Raw genomic sequence first — 16,186 nt, forward strand, 5'->3', positions numbered from 1 at the left:
TGATACAGGAAAAGAAATTTGAATATGTGCCAACTGAAACACAACCAGCATTTGAGAATGTGGAAGGCAGCCAAGAAAAGGTACGTCGAATTTGAAGTAGCATTCTCACCTCGTTTGGTCGAGTTAGATGGGTGTTGTAATGTGCTCTTTTCTGTGTTTGTGTATGCGTGTGGGTGAGAGAGCTAGGCCTATTCTCACCAGTTGTTCGGGTGCACTAAATTAAGTGTTGTCCCTATTTTCTGTTAGAATTCGTATGGTAGGCACCAGAAACTAGTCAAATTTAAAACTGGCAAAGGTTTGGCTGCCAGTGCCAGTCTATTTGTTTTCAGATGGCCTATATGTTTGGTTAAGAGAGCTCTGGAAGGAGAGGAGAATTCAGGTGCATCCAGTAACGTGGCAGGGTGAAATGAGTGCAAGTGTAAAGGGCAGTTGAAGGATTGAGGAAAATGGTAGGTAGACTCAAATCAGTAACGTGAAAGAGACTGAAACTTGGAAGCAAGAACTGAGAGAAGGATTTTCACGTTTCAAAGCAGGATAAAATGACACAGTCCTTCTAAAAATGCAGAAATGAAAAAGGACAATAAGAATAAAAGAAGGTGAATATGGTGCAGTTGAAAATTTGAGGTATGTTAGTGTAGCCCAGATGCTTTGAGTGAAGAAGGCAAGAGGGAAGCTACACTGTTTGATTATTTCTTACTTACTCTTATTCAGTGTGGGAACCCGTTCCAGTGTTCGTAAAAAAAAAGAAAAGGTTAAAGTTTAAAGTTTAGGATTTATGGTCCATCTTAATAGCTTAACCTAACATTTGTTTTGAACAAACTGAACAAGTTGTAATTGAAGTTAAATGTTTGGTCACAACATAGATAGAATTACCTTTCTATTGGATGCCATGAACTCTGTTCCTTTTGTTTACTGGCATACATCTACAGAGTCATCTGTATATCTTTTCTCTTCTTTTTTTTAAACTAGTTGAGAGGTGTGCAACGACTGCTTATTACAATGATAGTGTTTCTAAAATGGTTGAGTTATTAGAGCAAACGAAGCAAATGATCAATGAGATTTCGAGATCAAATGATCTAACTTGTGAAGATTTGATTGAAGAAAATTCTAATACGAAATCAGAATCTAATTTATATGTGTGTCACTGAAGTTAATTATGAAACTATTTTGGCTAATGAAGTATATGGAACTCATGTTAACAAGTCAAATCGTGATGTTACAATCAAAGCATGGTTTCCAAGTTCATCTATTAGGGGAATGAAAGAGGAAGCTGAAAGAAAATTAGAATGCCCTAAGTGAATCAAATAAGAAGAATTTGTATTTGTTATGGACCTATGGTGAAATAAGAAGACATTTTCCCCCTATTTTTTTTTTTTTCAAAATTTTGGAAAAAAACAACATTTATAATTTTTTAGCATAACTTTTTTTTTTTCTTCGGAAGTTAGATTTTGGATGGGTGTTTGTAGTTTAGGAATTCAGTTGGTAAACATCTGTGTATTGCTTGTAATTTACTCTAAAAGGAATGAGAACGATGAATTTAATGAACAAATTCCCAGGCAAGTATAGGATTCACTCACTTTCATAATCTTCGTCATCCCCAAAGCTAAAAACTGAAGCATCAGCAGCAATTGCCTTGATATCACTTGCCCCTAAGGAATCTATACGTGGAATCTGGCCTGATGCAGGCTGTCTAATCCCATCAATATTTGCTTCTTTAGTTGGTTTCTTACTCTTCTGAGACAACTGCCCAGTTCCCTGTGATACAGTCTCTGCCTGGCCTGCAGATTCCCTTCCAGAACCAGAACCAGCACCAGCTCGTTGATTCTTTGAAGCTCCAGTCTCTTTGCCATCACTGTCCGAGAATACATTATCATCGTCTTCATTTCCAGTCGCTTCACATTGATTGGAATTAGTTGCATCCCCACCAGTTGTACCCAAAACATAAATTGAGTTACCGTCAGGTCTCTTGCTGGAAGAATCATGTTTAGATCTTGTAGGTAAAGTACCATCATAAATTGCCAATTTACAAAGTGCAACCAGAAATCAGTACCTATCGATCGACAATGCCAAATCTATTGCAGTTCTTATAACATGACTTATTCATATAGAACACAAATTCTGTTTAACGTTTTCTTAGGCATGAGCATGCAAACTCCTGGATCAACCACAGCACACATAATTTTGCAAGCATTGAAAAGAAGATACTACGTTCTCCTCATATAGCGATGCATCGTACAATCTCTCCCTCAAATAACATGAACCAATAACATGAGTTATTCATATAGAAAACAACCTCAATCTGTTAACATTTGTTTAGGCATGAGAATACAAATTCTAAAATTCTTTCAAATCCACCAAGATAAAAACATATGTACTGAAAAATATCTCATGTTCAAACACAATCCACATAAATTTGAAAGCAATAACATGAAGAAAGTACCTTCCCCTCAAATAATGATGCATCATACCATCTCTCCGAACAAAGATCATACACCTTATAAGTCCCCTGCCCATAAATTTTTTATATCGTTTGGCACTGATTTTTCAATAAAAAAATTTGATAGAATTTACAAGAAGTGGATCAAGCTTGGCAAAATGTAGAACTAGATTTAAATAGTTGACTCGGAGTAAATCCAAACATGTATAATCTTCAACTGAGAAATTTTTACATGTCAGGCCATCCACAATAGGCCGCTACTAACTACGCTGAAGATATAGCAATGAAAGAAAATATATAATATTGAGAAAAAAACAACATTTTTGCTGATTACAGAGATTAAGCAAAATATCTTCTGCTAATTATTTGCTGATTGTATCCACCATAGAAGACTTTAAAAAGGGATTTTTGTTTGTTCATCCCAAAATGAAACAAAGCACTCATTTTTTATTTGGGAGCATATCATCTTATCAGTGAAGTAAATATATGCAATAAGCATCCCAACATAAATTCTATATTTCTATGAAAGAGAACCCAATATCGGACACCTATCTCCAAAAAACATATAGAACCAACATGACACTAGGTGATTGAGAACCAAGACAACACTCTCCCTCACTTGGTCCTTGGGCTATATCTGCTACAAGCAATCATATTGTAGTGGTATAGTAACTGAACAACGGGGACTGAAAGGTTAAGGGCACTAGAAATCATATTGTAGTGGTGATTAATAGAAATGATGAAGTACTAGCACCGGTGCACAGATAAGTAACCTGGTATCTTCGCCTGTTTTGAGATACAATATGGCGTGCCTTGACCTGCACAGCTTTTAATGCTATCTTGAATGAGTCAAATAGACCTTTTGTAAATGAACCAAGCAAATTAGCTGGCGCCATTTTTGAGGTGCTTTCGACACTTTTATCCTGTACAGGAGTGATTGAGGGTAAACGCAATCCAACTTCACCAGTGATACGTGCAAATTTTGACATCCCTGCATTTCCAGTATGTGGGCTTTCTTCTGGGGGCACAGGCTGCGGAAGTTTCACAGTATTAGCCCTAGTCGATATGTTGGAAGCAGCAGATAAATTAGACGGATGAGATTCCCATTCACCCCTGTCTAGCTCATTAACATTGGTTGAAGCAGGTTTGACATTAGAAGCTTTATGCGGATCTTCCACATTGGAAGCTTTATGCGGATCTTCGACAAGAGAAGCTTGATAAGGAGCTTCCACATTAGAAGCTTCACAAGGACCTTCGACATTAGAAGCTTCTGCTGGAGGTTCAATGTTAGCAGCTTTCTCAGAAACATTAGCAGAATCTTCAACCATAGAAGCCTTGGCAGAATGTTGACAAACTGAGTCAGCGAATTCTAAGTCCACGTCGCTGCAAAAATATAAGTCTAAGCACTAATATTGATCAAGACATTAAATTAAACCAAAAAACTACAGAAAAGGAACAGGTCATTCGTAAGCAATTTACTACATAGAGCAAATCGAGACCATAATTAAAATATTTTTTACATTAACACAAAATATTACACATTTACAAAACAATAAATAAACTACTTAATCGAAAATAAATATTTACTTTGCACTATGCAACAGAGATAAACAAATTGAGATCGGGTAATGACATGGTTCGAAGATTAAGCGTAAGCATTTGGATTCATAATGTGGAAAGGCATTAGCAAAAGGCAAAACATTAAATCACTCACCAGAATATGAATAAAAGATTCAACCCAGATGGATAGACGGTGAGTAGTTTTGCGTGTGATTTGACGGAGTATTGCTTAGGGTGGCCTCATTTCAGCGTTGTGGAAGTTAAAGAGAAGCTAGCATTAGCATACAAGTTCGTGTCTCGCAAATCAAAACGCAAACACCCGCACACGCCGGCCAAAATTCATTTCTTTCCGCCATTTCTGCATTCTGACAAAATCCGGTATATGTATTTGAAAGAGCTAACATTTTGTGGCCTTTACAAGCCCGTTCTTTCTTCTTTATGTGAGAGCGAATCTCTTAGCATTTTCCCAATGTAATAATGTTGTCACAGGTTGAATTTTTTTGACCTGTCTGTGCGACATCTCTGAAGTACTGTTTCGAAGATCAGTCTTGCATGTGCTTATGTTTTGTTTTAAGATCACTAGTTTCATCTTGTCTGGGACTCATCAAAGAAGTAATTTAGCTTTTGACTAATTTGTGCATGATTAATCTAATATCTTTTTTAATACACTATCACAGCAATATTAAGCATGCATTGTGACTGTAGCATCTCTAAATACAAATATTACATTCATGAACCTAATAATCATATATACTCACTCTTAAACGTTTTGTCATTCGTAATTATCTAAAACTCTCAATCTATCGTTGTGACGGCATAATTTTTAAAAAATAAAAATATTTAATTAATATATTATTATTTTAAAAAAATCAAAAACAAATTTAAAAATTTAAAATTATTCATATATATTTTTATTATATAATTATTTTCTATAAAAAAGTTCTCCATACATTACCGGAGCAACCCAATTTTAGTCAAGTCGCTGGTATGTATAACACGCTTTATATATTTATTCTCGCAAACAAATTTCTTTAAAAATATCTACCTCAAATAATAAATTAAAACATCAAAATAAAGTTCCACCAGTGGCCCCCAATGGAATCCGTATCGGCCGCTGGTCCCGTCGCCGCAGACGGTCATCTCTCATCATCTCCGATGGCAGTTATATCTCGATGGAGATTCAGTGTATCGCAGCGGTACCAGCACTTATTGGACAAGTCGGTCCCGCACATCCTCTACCGTTGGTTGGCCTGCTTAGTTGTGGTCTTCATCTACGCCCTACGGGTGTACCTCGTTCAAGGCTTCTACATAATCACCTACGGTCTTGGCATCTACATGCTTAATCTATTAATGGGTTTTCTCTCGCCGCAGATCGACCCCGAGATCAGCGATGAACCCACTCTCCCCACCCGTGAATCAGACGAGTTCAGACCCTTCGTTCGGCGCCTGCCCGAGTTCAAATTCTGGTACGTCTTAATTTTTGAATTGATAAGTCTAGGGTTTTTCTGTTTTACTTTATAATTTGGCATAATGAAGCCAAGTATTGTATTGAAATTGATATTGATTGAAATGCGGATGTTATGATGAGTGGCAAACTCTTAATTATTTCCTGATCATAGAGAGGCAGCGTCATGTTCTTGATGAATTAAAGATTTTGTCGGATGGCGAGAAGCTGATAAAGGTTTACTTAGTAATTCGAGAACAACTATTGGAAAAATAGATTATAATTTGGAGTCCTGGACACAACCTAGAAATGACTTTATCGTTTTTTCAGATTCTTATCTGGATTTTCAAATATTATTTGAAAACTACTTTTGAAAACACTCCAATCAAATGCATTTCTTAAGATTTATTTATTTATTTTTGTTTCGGAAAGGAGAATGGTTTCCAGATTTTAAATCAATATGCTTGTTTGCTTCTTTAAAAAAAATTTGTAGGGAGCAGATGCTTATAATTTTAGTTATGAAACAGGGAATAAGGCAACAATTAATTCATATTTAAGTCAGACACCAACAAGCAAAGAGATGGTGGAAGGTGTTGTGAAATTTCTAGACTGCTAGAAAATGTTTTATCCTAATGCTTGAAAAAAATTTACTTATTGAATTAATATATAGGTGAAATATGTGTGAATTTCCAATGAGTGATCGAAATTTTGTATCAGGGAATTTTTTTTATCCTTGTGTCTATTGTAAAATTTGGATAATAACAAATAATGTGATTAAATAGCTTATTGAGGCTAGAAGTTATGATACATCAATTCATGTATGGCAGAGGTGGCTGTGGAGACAATACATGACTTGGTCATGGAATTAATGATTTGAGTGTCTCTTTTATTCCATTTGATATTTTGAGTTGCTAGGCCTTTGGACCAACTATGCCAATGTTGGGCTGGTTTTTGCATAAACAATAATGTTTTACAATATGAGTTTGTCGGTCTGAATCAATATGAGCGTTGCATGATCTAGAATATTTTTTCTCACAAGTATACTTATTTTATGATAGAAGCTGTTTTCTTTGAATTTATTGCTTTCCTACCATTGAAACTTTCATTCCATTTATATTTAGAAGCTGTTCTATGCTAGTTCTTTTGTTGGTTGAACATATTATTGAAGTTTATCTGTTTTTCTCCTTCAAGGTACTGTATCACGAAGTCCTTCTGCATTGGTTTTGTGATGACATTCTTTAGTGTATTTGATGTGCCTGTCTTTTGGCCTATACTCCTTTTCTACTGGGTGATGCTATTTACTCTCACTATGCGGAGACAAATCATGCACATGATCAAGTACAGATATGTTCCATTCTCCTTTGGGAAACAGGTATCCAAAATAATCCACATTTTGATTGCAATTAGAATATTTTGTATGTTTCTTGCAATTAATTATCAAGTACATTTTCACTTGTGAATTAACCTTTTTTTAATTTTTTTAAGCAGCGATATGGAAATAGGGCATCCTCAAATGACACCATTAGCCTTCCTAAGGACTAAAATCATCAGGTAGTGGGAACTTTGTATGCTTCTCTTGGAGCCTGCACATAGGTGGCATAATTTATTATTACATTTTTTATTATTACTACTATCATTATTTGAATTCTCTAGTTGACAGCAGGAATTCTTAAAGGATGTGGTGGTCAGAATCAAGGACCTATTTTGGCACACTGGATCATAGTTCTCTTCCTAGATTTTTACTGGGCAAACTTTCAAATGCTCTGGTAGAAAATTTGGATTAGGGAATTAAAACCGCTGCTAATATCTTTCCATTTATTTTCTTTCCATAAAGAATCCTTTTGTGTAGAAGGTGCATGATACATCTGTAGTTGCTTTGACATTAATCCAGTAACTTTTGCTTCAAAGAGGGAATGGTGATCTAGAAGTGCAATTGAGTTGTGTTTAAATCTAATATGAAATTGCGCGTCTTTTAAGTTTAGTTCAAACTGCCAATTTCTCCTTGAAGTGTGTTTTACCCAAAATATGCACCAAAATTCTCTTGAGCTGTAGATGTAGGATGTCTATTTGCCGAATTGTTAACGAGATGGTATTAGCAAGTTCTTTACAATTACATAAAACCTGTAAAAACTTGTTATATTTTAAAACGTAATGCTATGCTATGTGTCGCAGGGATCACTCTGTTGTTTCAGGATGTTTTCACAGCATAAAAGTTTTTAGTCTTTAGATTTTTAGAAAGGCTTACTACTAAAATTGAACATAGGATTCAAACCAGCAACAATATGAGTGAAGCAAACTTATAACTGATACAAATAGATCGGACCAGTCGGTCTGTAGGCGAGATAATGTGCAACCTTTGCCCAACGAATGGAAAAAAGAATTTGGTATAAAGCTGAAGTCATTCAGGTATCAAAAGACTCTTTTCAAACTGAACAACAAATATAGAGGATTTCTGTCGCGGAATTCAAGATGGCCTGTAATAACCATAAATTCCGTAGAAGGTCTGTGCAGAAGTAAGCAATAACAGCACAGCAGCAGCAACAAATGAGATGATTGCCCAGGGATTGCTGAAGTAGTTATGTCTGAGACTTGCACGCCACGCATTCCATCTATGGTTGTAATATTGGTTTACATCTTCCGACAACCTGGAAAGATAGCTGTCATTGATATCGAAAACAACCTCTTGACAGAGGCGATTGAAGAGATCGGCAACTTCAGCATCACTACCTAGCCAGTGTTCGATAATGCCATGGTAATGGAGGTACCCTACATCCTCAGAAGAGTTGATTAAGTTGTCCATGAAGATAACATACGATGTAATGTCATTGCTGCAATCAAGATGACACTGCTCAAATGCAATGAGATTCAGGAAAAGTGACTTTGTTCCATCATGAATGAACAGCCTGGGAATACTCAGAATCCCATTCTTGAATTTTATGTCCCAGAACCGATCAGTCTTCCTTTTCCTGAATTTGACACCAGCTTCTCTTAGCTCTGAAACGCAATGTATCAGTTGTTGCCTCCTTTTATCTGCAACTCGATTAGCATGTGACCATCTTTTGATCCAAGCCTTTGGGGGTATCGGTTGAGGGCCTGCACGCAAGAGGCTTCTTCGAAAAACATCAAGACAATGAAGGCCGCCTTGATCTGATAAAGGATCAAAGGTGTTTGTATATCCAAGCGACGACTCCAATTTGCTTCTGTCGCCTTTTGTTAACGGCTCATCTGTAGGCATTAATGGGTCGAAGAATCTAAGTGCTAGCTTTGCAACTAGGCCTTTCTGCTGAGCATAACCGATTTGAAGTCCAAGCAATCGATCAAGTATGAAAAGGGGAAGCTGATTCTCTAACATAATCATATCTCGTTGAATTGAATGCATAGATCCACGCATAGCAAAGATGGGATCATTGCGAGGATAACCCAGTTGGCTGAATCCCTCAGCAGCCCCTCTAAATAGCTCAAGCACAAAACATCCATCAAGAACCAACATTTCAACAAAGTCATTGCTGCTAAGACTGATAGGCCCTTCATAACAAGCGCGAGCTTTTTCTTCGAGCTCTTTCGTGGCATCAAGATAAATCCTTATATCCCGATTAGTACGCTTAAGCACATGGTGAAGAGACCGCCACTTATGGCGATCCATTTGGTGTAGACGTCTCTTGCCATGGTGATAAGGCCCCAAGGACAACATCTGGGGAATATAGGCTCTGTCATCTCCTTCTCTTAGGTGTTGTGGCACTTTGTATATGCTCAACTTCTCCCATGAACCTTTTTCATCATCTTGCTGGGCTTGTTCAAGTTTTTCTTTAATACAGATGACCCACTCATCTTCAGAGTTTTCTTCACCATCTTCATTGATCACAATCTTCTGGCTTTCTGACCGTGTTTGCTCTGGCAATTCAAGCAATCCATTAGAATGGGGGGTTCTTGGAATTCCAGATTCTACTGTTTCTCTGAGCTTCAGGGTGATGAGATACCAACTCAAGAGCTCTTTGTTGAACACAGCCACCATTGTTGCTTCTGAAATAGATAGATATGATTGGGGATGAAAAGCAGATTCATGCCATCCAAGGAGCCTAAAGTAAACACAATTTTTTATTCCCTACAGAAAAATGTCGCAGTGGTTGCTCAAATGAAAGATATTTAAAAGGTCAGGGATAAGCATTATTTATAATTAATTAATTGACCTAAACCAATTATGTTGCTTGTAATATCCATTTAGCTGAAATGTTTACGTGTAATTTTAAAACATGTTTGGCTTCCTCGTTACTAATATTCCCACGTGACATTAAACGGTGATTCGCTTGAGGTAATCAATAATATATATTTTTTATTACTTAATGTAACAAATAATAAAAAATAATATGATCACGACTTTAAGTTTAAATGAATAATTGTCTGCTAAATTCAATAATAAAGCATCACCAGCTTAAGTTTGAGGCTGCAGTAGACTAAGCTGGGCCTCAGACTAAGTCAGGCCTAAAACTTGTACAATAACAGGCTGATTCAGACCAACGAAAGGATGACCCAGTCCTACACCATATATTTTTTTAAATCATTAACACTAACAACTATGTTAGACTAACTCACGGATTTATTGTCTAAACCCATGGCCCAGACGAGCCCAGCCCTTTCATGCCGGGCTTTGGGCTACGCCTCTAGCTTTAGTGGACATTAATAATTGAGTTTGAGAAACTTCATAGCATAGTGGCAAATTAAGGTTTTTCTGAAAGAGTCCTCGAATTTCAGGGGAATAGTTTGCTTGCCGGTTAGTGTCTCCTCACAAGTCACACAGTGCAAGGAATAAATATATACTTTCTTTTAGTAATGAATGAAATCAAATTCATTACAACGGGGTATCACTTTTACTAAATGCAACAACTCAACACCCCCCTAATCCCATCAAAAGATTACGTATAAAATCAGAAGCATGCCAGATACCAAGGTTACAAATGTGGCAGGTCTTCGCTGACAAGCCCTTCCATGGAGAAAAAAAAAAAGTACCAATCACCCCGAAAATTTAAAAAAGAAAAAGCAAAAAGGAAATAGATAAAATTAAAAAAAAAAATTGTGATGCTTACGAGAAACTCTCAAACTGCAAAAGCACGTGTCCACCGGCCGACCGCAAATTGTACCTAGTCTTGTGTACCCCCAAATTGGTAATGAACCTCTGCATGTCCCTCTCAGGAATTAAATTTCTCGGTGCTGAAGGCTAGCAGAATTCCAAATCCACAATGCATATTTATATTGCAATTATATCCTTGGCTAGTTTTCAGTTTTGTTCAGAATGCCCTGAAGAAATCTGTGAGTCTATCACTTTTGCTTCATCCTTTCTCTTAATTCGAGAACTGCGTCTTGATCTGGGTGTTCGAGTTTTTGCAGTATGCTTCACTGTATGCTCTTGGACAGTCGCCACTAACTTTTCAGTGGATGGAAGTTCAGGAGGAGCATCCGGCCATGGCGTGTGTTTTGATGGGACAGTAATCTCCAGTGGCGGGTCAATTATCCATCTGTACAAAATAGAAATCAATAGTGAGAAAACTCACTGAAAAATATCTGTTGGACAACTTTGGTGCAAAAACTTTTCAAAGTCTTTCATAACCCATACTGTTACTGAAAATAAAAAAATCTTTTGTGCTCATGCCTAGTGCATCAGAATGAAGATTTCAATCCAGAAGGAAAGTTAATGTTCTCCATAATTCAATTTAGTTTATTCCTAAGCAACTTTCAGATAACCTTCACATCCAATCAATAGGCATATTATGATACATATACAGGTAATCAGAATCATTTTGTGATGCTGGCAGAAACAATTGATTCAGCAGTAAGAGTTACAGGGTTGAATAAATCAGCACAAAGACTGGCCTCAAGTAACAAGAACTGAAAAGCATCACCTTCATTCATGATGTAAGGTAGATTGGTAGGTGCTTGCCCCCGGGAGAGGGTTAGGAAGACCATATATTCATCATAAATAAACATAAATGAGACACATCTACTCAACGAATAACTTCAGGTGTGCTATGGGGCATAAGCACAAGCACTGCACTAAGCAAAAAGAGGCAATTTGTGAAGTCATTATGCACACAGAACATTGATGCTAAACATGCTTACATGTATTAGGAGCCATCCACACCACTATTAATTCATCTTATCCTATTTAATACACCAGATGTAATGCAATATACTGATGCAGCCACTGTGATGCATCAAAATTTTAAGGTCAGATTGATCACAGTGAACCTTCTTTTTGGAGGATAAATGCTCCACTAGATTTTTGTTTCTACATTTGAAATTTTAACCATGCAATCTGTTCATTCTAGAAGGTTGATGCAAGGCCGAAAAGAAAGAGTGACAGACTAATGCTTCTATTCTGGACATGCAAACACAAGTCATGCATGGTAAGACTGTAGCAAACTGTAGCACCTGTGTCGCCATGAGCGAGCGGACCTAGTAAGTGGTGAGTAGGGGCTGGTGACCTCACTCAACAAAGAAGATTTACCAATTATGCATAATTTTATGTTTTTACTTGAACATATTTATGTTTTATTTTCAAATTTGACCCCATTCACATACTTTTTTCATACATATATTAAATTATTTACAATCTGTTAAGACTTGTAACCACCACAGGAACAACAAGACTGGAGGCACAAACAAGGCTGGCGCAAAAAGAAATGAGGACCGCCTGGGAAAGTAGAAACACAGGGCAGGTGATGAAAGGGCAGATGAAGGTAGGCAGTTAGGGAGGAAGCATAACAGACTAGAAATGAAGTAGAGAGGAGGGGATCCTGAGTCCTCACTATTATGTTGTTTTACATAAAACTGCCAACACACATACTCCTCCTTAGCATTATGATACAATATGTATGCATGCAACCACTTGTGTTTTAACCTAATTATAATACCGACCCACATTTATGTAACATTATGCTTTTCTCCTATGGAAAAATAACCAAATAGGGAGACAAATTAATAATTTTACGAACCCTATTGCCAATATATTTGCCCAAGAGTCCTTACTCCATAGCTTAGCCTAAGCTTTTATCTTCCTGTTGACACTATTGCAAGGTTTCTTCTCCTAAAGTCAAATAGACTGGGCTTGATCCATGAGGAATGCTGGGTTGAGAATAGCCCAAGAAATCCAAATCTACTGAGTGCAAAGAAAGCAATGTAGAAAATCAAAATTGTGGAAAGGATTATGCCCTGAAAAAATTACTACCTACCACAACATATGCTGTCATCAATCTACCACAATATATTAAGAGAAGTGGCACGTAGAAAAAACGTTTTAGGAAAAAAAAAAAAAGGATGTCATAATGACAATTTCTCAACCATTAGACTCAGGGCATAAGTCATGTGAGGAAAGGTAATTCCAATGTGGACAGAAATCAACAGCATAACTTAACTTGCAACCGGTGAAAAGGAGGAAGCATCTACTTATAACCACAAAGAGCTTCTTCAGTCATCAAAAACTTGCGATTCAATAAACAAAATGACATGTGTCTAGACGCATCATTGCTTTCAAATGTCTATATTGTGTGTATCACAGGCAATAAGAAATTCGGTAGAAAATCAACAAACTATTACTTTTTACATATGCAACGAGGTACACTATCAAATTTGCTGACAGGTGACTTAAGATTATAAAGCATTGGTCAATTATAAACTTCATCGATTTTACCAACAAATAAAAGGCCTGCTCAGAAAGACCTCCCAATTCTCCAAATAAGATCAACTGATGGCTTCCACCATGTCAAGATGAAACTCTACATTAAGTTATATCCCTTCACCCCTACCAATAGAAGGAAAAAGAAATAACTAATCCTAAGTACAGGGTCAAGAAACCCAATGCTTTCTATAAGAAGATCAGACATGTGCAAAAAGGGATTTAATGGCAACAGTCTCACCTAAAGATACAATGATTTTTTTTTATATTATTCCAATTAACAAAAGAAACCTAAAGTTAGGGACTGTGGCAGACAAGCATGTATGAACATGACAGATCATGACACTTTATCTTCACCCTTATAGAGCAATACAACTAAGATTCAACTTAAAGAACCAGCTCCACTCAGTAAACAAATCTACGACATATTATCACATAGGAAAACTTAGATCTACATGAATACCAATACCAAATTTGACTTACACAGGTCCACCAAAATCTTTTGCTCAATTTATAGTCTGATTTTATGTCCTGTATTTCAACTCACTACTAAATTTGACTTACACTGGCTTTAATAATTGTAGATGAAAATACTTATAGTAACTCCTTAATTCTACAAGAATCATAGGGAAGCAAATATACTACAGTGGCAAGAGCAAAAGATTAAGAACTCACCCTGGAGGGAACTTGCTATCAGCACGAGCCTCAACACGAAGCCACCAAATTAAAACTTGGTGCCCACAGCTTCCAAGCGGCTCCACCATAGAATGGTCCTTCAGTAAAGATAGGGGACTCTGTATATCCTCAACCCCATCCAGTAAATCCAGATCATTCACCCACTCTGACTTATCTTCAGTTTCCTTCCAAAGCAACCTGGAACTCAACACAAACCCAGCCCATTCCAGCTTCCTGGGAAGTACAGTTGCCCTATCATCAATGTAAGTTGCAGTCTTCCCAGCGTATGGCAGGGAATTAAACGTGTGCCAACCAACCAACTTATTAGACGAGTTACAAGCTGGTCCTTGAACAGGCACTGGTGAGCTCTCTGTACCATCCTCTTTCTCCTTCATGGCTAATAATGGTTCATCTGGATCTTCTGAATGAACAAGAATTCCAACTGAAACAGCACCAAACCATTTCACACTTTGAATTTCATCGAACAGCTCCATACTGTGCATATTACTATCATCTGCAAACATGACAATCCCATCCAGCTTCTCTTCTCTCACAACTCTGTTCCATCATAGACCTAATAAATTAATTCATATTCCAATAACCTCCAAACTACTCTGCCTAAGTCAAAGGAAAACAAACTAAATACGGCAATATTGAAACAATCATCATAATTAATTTTCTCCACATTCATTTTAATGTGCTAGAATACATTATCTTTTATTAGTCACAGCTCACACCCCATAAAAACTAGACGTTAACTATTTCTTTTTACTCAATTTCAACAGTTATTTGAGTTTAATTTTAGCAAATGATTAAATTTAACACAAGCCCATAATTAAAAAGAATCAAAGCAAATTTGTGAAGCCAAAAGGACTAAGAACTGACCTCAAAGCGCGGAGCCGCATTTTGGCCTCCAATTTATGTCTTTCCTCCCACGAATTGGGCATTCTTTGTTTAATTCCAACATGAATGGTCCTCAATTGAGACTTGGCAATCAAGGACGCCGTTTCATTGGTCACTCCACCTGCCTCCACCACGATCCACACCAGATCGTACGGCACCAGCATAAGCGAGTGCATCACACCAGTCAAGTGAAGCGTTTGAAATGTCCTTACATAAGTAGGAGTCACCGCAATTACTGTTCTCGGATTTTTCACTCCAAAATGAGTTCTCTGCTCTTTCTGCACTCTCTCGATTAATCTATGCGCTTTCATCACCTCCGTTGGGTTAGGGTGGGGCCACGGCCGGATCAGAATCCCATGCCGACCCACCACCACTCTGGAGTTCGAACTCGGCGTCGTTTTGTTCACAATCGGAACTTCAACATTATTGCTAACCATCGGATTCGAAGACAAAACAGTAGTCGCGAGGTCATTAGCCGCGTTTCGAAACGGCGCCGTGTAGAAATTGGTAGTAGTTGTGGAAGTTGACAAGAGAAAGAAAAACACCAAGCGAGAAAAGCGGTAACCGAGAATCAAGCTGATTAAACAACAAAGACCATGAAAGAGAAGCCAGAAAACGGCGGCCGGCGACTTGATGGCAGAGTCGGAGGAAGAATCCAAAGGTGCAGAACCTCTGAAGCTAATGGTCCGGCGATTCAAGTAGGTCTGATGCAAAGCCGAGAGCTTCATGTTTGGGGTGAAAGCTTGGTGGGAACAGAGACAGATACAGGCTTTGGTGTTGAGGTATTTGATTTGTGGAGCTAAGGGTAAAGAGTAGTGTAGTTTAATCAAAAGATTACTTAAGGATTAAGAGTTGGTGATTGTTGATTAGCAGCTATCTGCTTTGGCACAGAGACGATTGAAGAAAGGGACATTAGCTCTTGAGATAGGCCCCCCCTCCCCTGGATCATAGCTTAATTTCATACAGGGAAGCGTTTGCCATGGCCTCTCTGAAATCAATTACCAGAGTTATGGTTAACAAACAAGCTCCTGTGAGGAAGACAAGAAATATTTTGCATTGATATTTCTAGAGACACGTGTATGTCTGCCATTGAACAATGAATGTGTTCAGAAAAATGGTTAATTGTTCAAATTATTTTCTTCAGGATGTCATTGTAAATATCTCTTTCATTTTAAGTTACATTCCTAAGGTAGAGTAGGAAATGGATAAACAATTTGGTGATGACCTGTTGAACTACTTGCTGAGTTGTTTCCTTTAGATTGTGGCAATCTCATTAGGGAGAAGGACTATTTCCCACCCAACTTTTGATGCATTCTCAAATTGACACCCACGGCAGATGAAAATCCAGTTTTTCCACCCATGAGCTGTTAAAATGGATGATATCTGTTTGCATAAGGGTAAAATGTCCATTTTACCCTTGTTAGATGAAATGACCAAAATACCCCTCAATTTAATTTTTTAAAATTGATGTGAGGGTTTTACCATTCACCCCCCTTAGGTT

General features: G+C 37.5%; 4 protein-coding genes across 12 annotated transcripts; 1 reads left to right on the forward strand and 3 right to left on the reverse strand.

Moving 5' to 3' along the window:
* Positions 1-1,552: 1,552 nt before the first annotated feature.
* On the reverse strand, positions 1,553-3,809 carry LOC123226904 (phosphatidylinositol 3,4,5-trisphosphate 3-phosphatase and protein-tyrosine-phosphatase PTEN2B-like). Its single transcript, XM_044651471.1, has 3 exons — positions 3,169-3,809; positions 2,396-2,506; positions 1,553-2,043 (listed from the first exon to the last, which is right to left on the reverse strand). The coding sequence occupies exons 1-3, from the start codon at positions 3,763-3,765 to the stop codon at positions 1,570-1,572; spliced, it is 1,182 nt and encodes a 393-aa protein (XP_044507406.1). The 5' UTR covers positions 3,766-3,809; the 3' UTR covers positions 1,553-1,569.
* A 1,208-nt stretch (positions 3,810-5,017) lies between these two features.
* Positions 5,018-7,348, forward strand: LOC123212720 (protein RER1A-like). 6 transcript variants are annotated; one of them, XM_044631879.1, is made up of 4 exons: positions 5,018-5,463; positions 6,633-6,813; positions 6,927-6,992; positions 7,095-7,348. In XM_044631879.1, exons 1-3 carry the CDS (start codon positions 5,093-5,095, stop codon positions 6,981-6,983), a joined length of 609 nt encoding a protein of 202 aa, XP_044487814.1. In that variant the 5' UTR covers positions 5,018-5,092; the 3' UTR covers positions 6,984-6,992; positions 7,095-7,348. The 6 variants fall into 6 exon arrangements, with proteins under 6 accessions (XP_044487814.1, XP_044487825.1, XP_044487804.1 ...); XM_044631890.1 differs by having other exon boundaries at positions 7,102-7,348; XM_044631869.1 differs by having other exon boundaries at positions 5,019-5,463; positions 7,105-7,348.
* Positions 7,349-7,724: 376 nt separating this feature from the next.
* On the reverse strand, positions 7,725-10,642 carry LOC123212695 (UPF0481 protein At3g47200). 2 transcript variants are annotated; one of them, XM_044631829.1, is made up of 2 exons: positions 10,523-10,642; positions 7,725-9,461 (listed from the first exon to the last, which is right to left on the reverse strand). In XM_044631829.1, exon 2 carries the CDS (start codon positions 9,451-9,453, stop codon positions 7,906-7,908), a length of 1,548 nt encoding a protein of 515 aa, XP_044487764.1. In that variant the 5' UTR covers positions 9,454-9,461; positions 10,523-10,642; the 3' UTR covers positions 7,725-7,905. The 2 variants fall into 2 exon arrangements, with proteins under 2 accessions (XP_044487764.1, XP_044487773.1); XM_044631838.1 differs by having other exon boundaries at positions 7,725-9,543; positions 10,523-10,621.
* LOC123212708 (probable beta-1,4-xylosyltransferase IRX14H) lies at positions 10,237-15,788 on the reverse strand. Of its 3 annotated transcripts, none has more exons than XR_006501604.1 (4): positions 14,668-15,780; positions 13,783-14,340; positions 10,523-10,951; positions 10,237-10,419 (listed from the first exon to the last, which is right to left on the reverse strand). XR_006501604.1 is itself a non-coding variant. In XM_044631850.1 (3 exons), the coding sequence occupies exons 1-3, from the start codon at positions 15,411-15,413 to the stop codon at positions 10,714-10,716; spliced, it is 1,542 nt and encodes a 513-aa protein (XP_044487785.1). In that variant the 5' UTR covers positions 15,414-15,780; the 3' UTR covers positions 10,237-10,713. The 3 variants fall into 3 exon arrangements, 1 of the variants encoding a protein (XP_044487785.1); XR_006501605.1 differs by lacking the exon at positions 10,237-10,419 and adding an exon at positions 11,336-11,481 and having other exon boundaries at positions 10,814-10,951; positions 14,668-15,788; XM_044631850.1 differs by having other exon boundaries at positions 10,237-10,951.
* Positions 15,789-16,186: the final 398 nt, after the last annotated feature.

Source organism: Mangifera indica, chromosome 1, assembly GCF_011075055.1.
Source record: "Mangifera indica cultivar Alphonso chromosome 1, CATAS_Mindica_2.1, whole genome shotgun sequence".
NCBI lineage: Eukaryota > Viridiplantae > Streptophyta > Magnoliopsida > Sapindales > Anacardiaceae > Mangifera > Mangifera indica.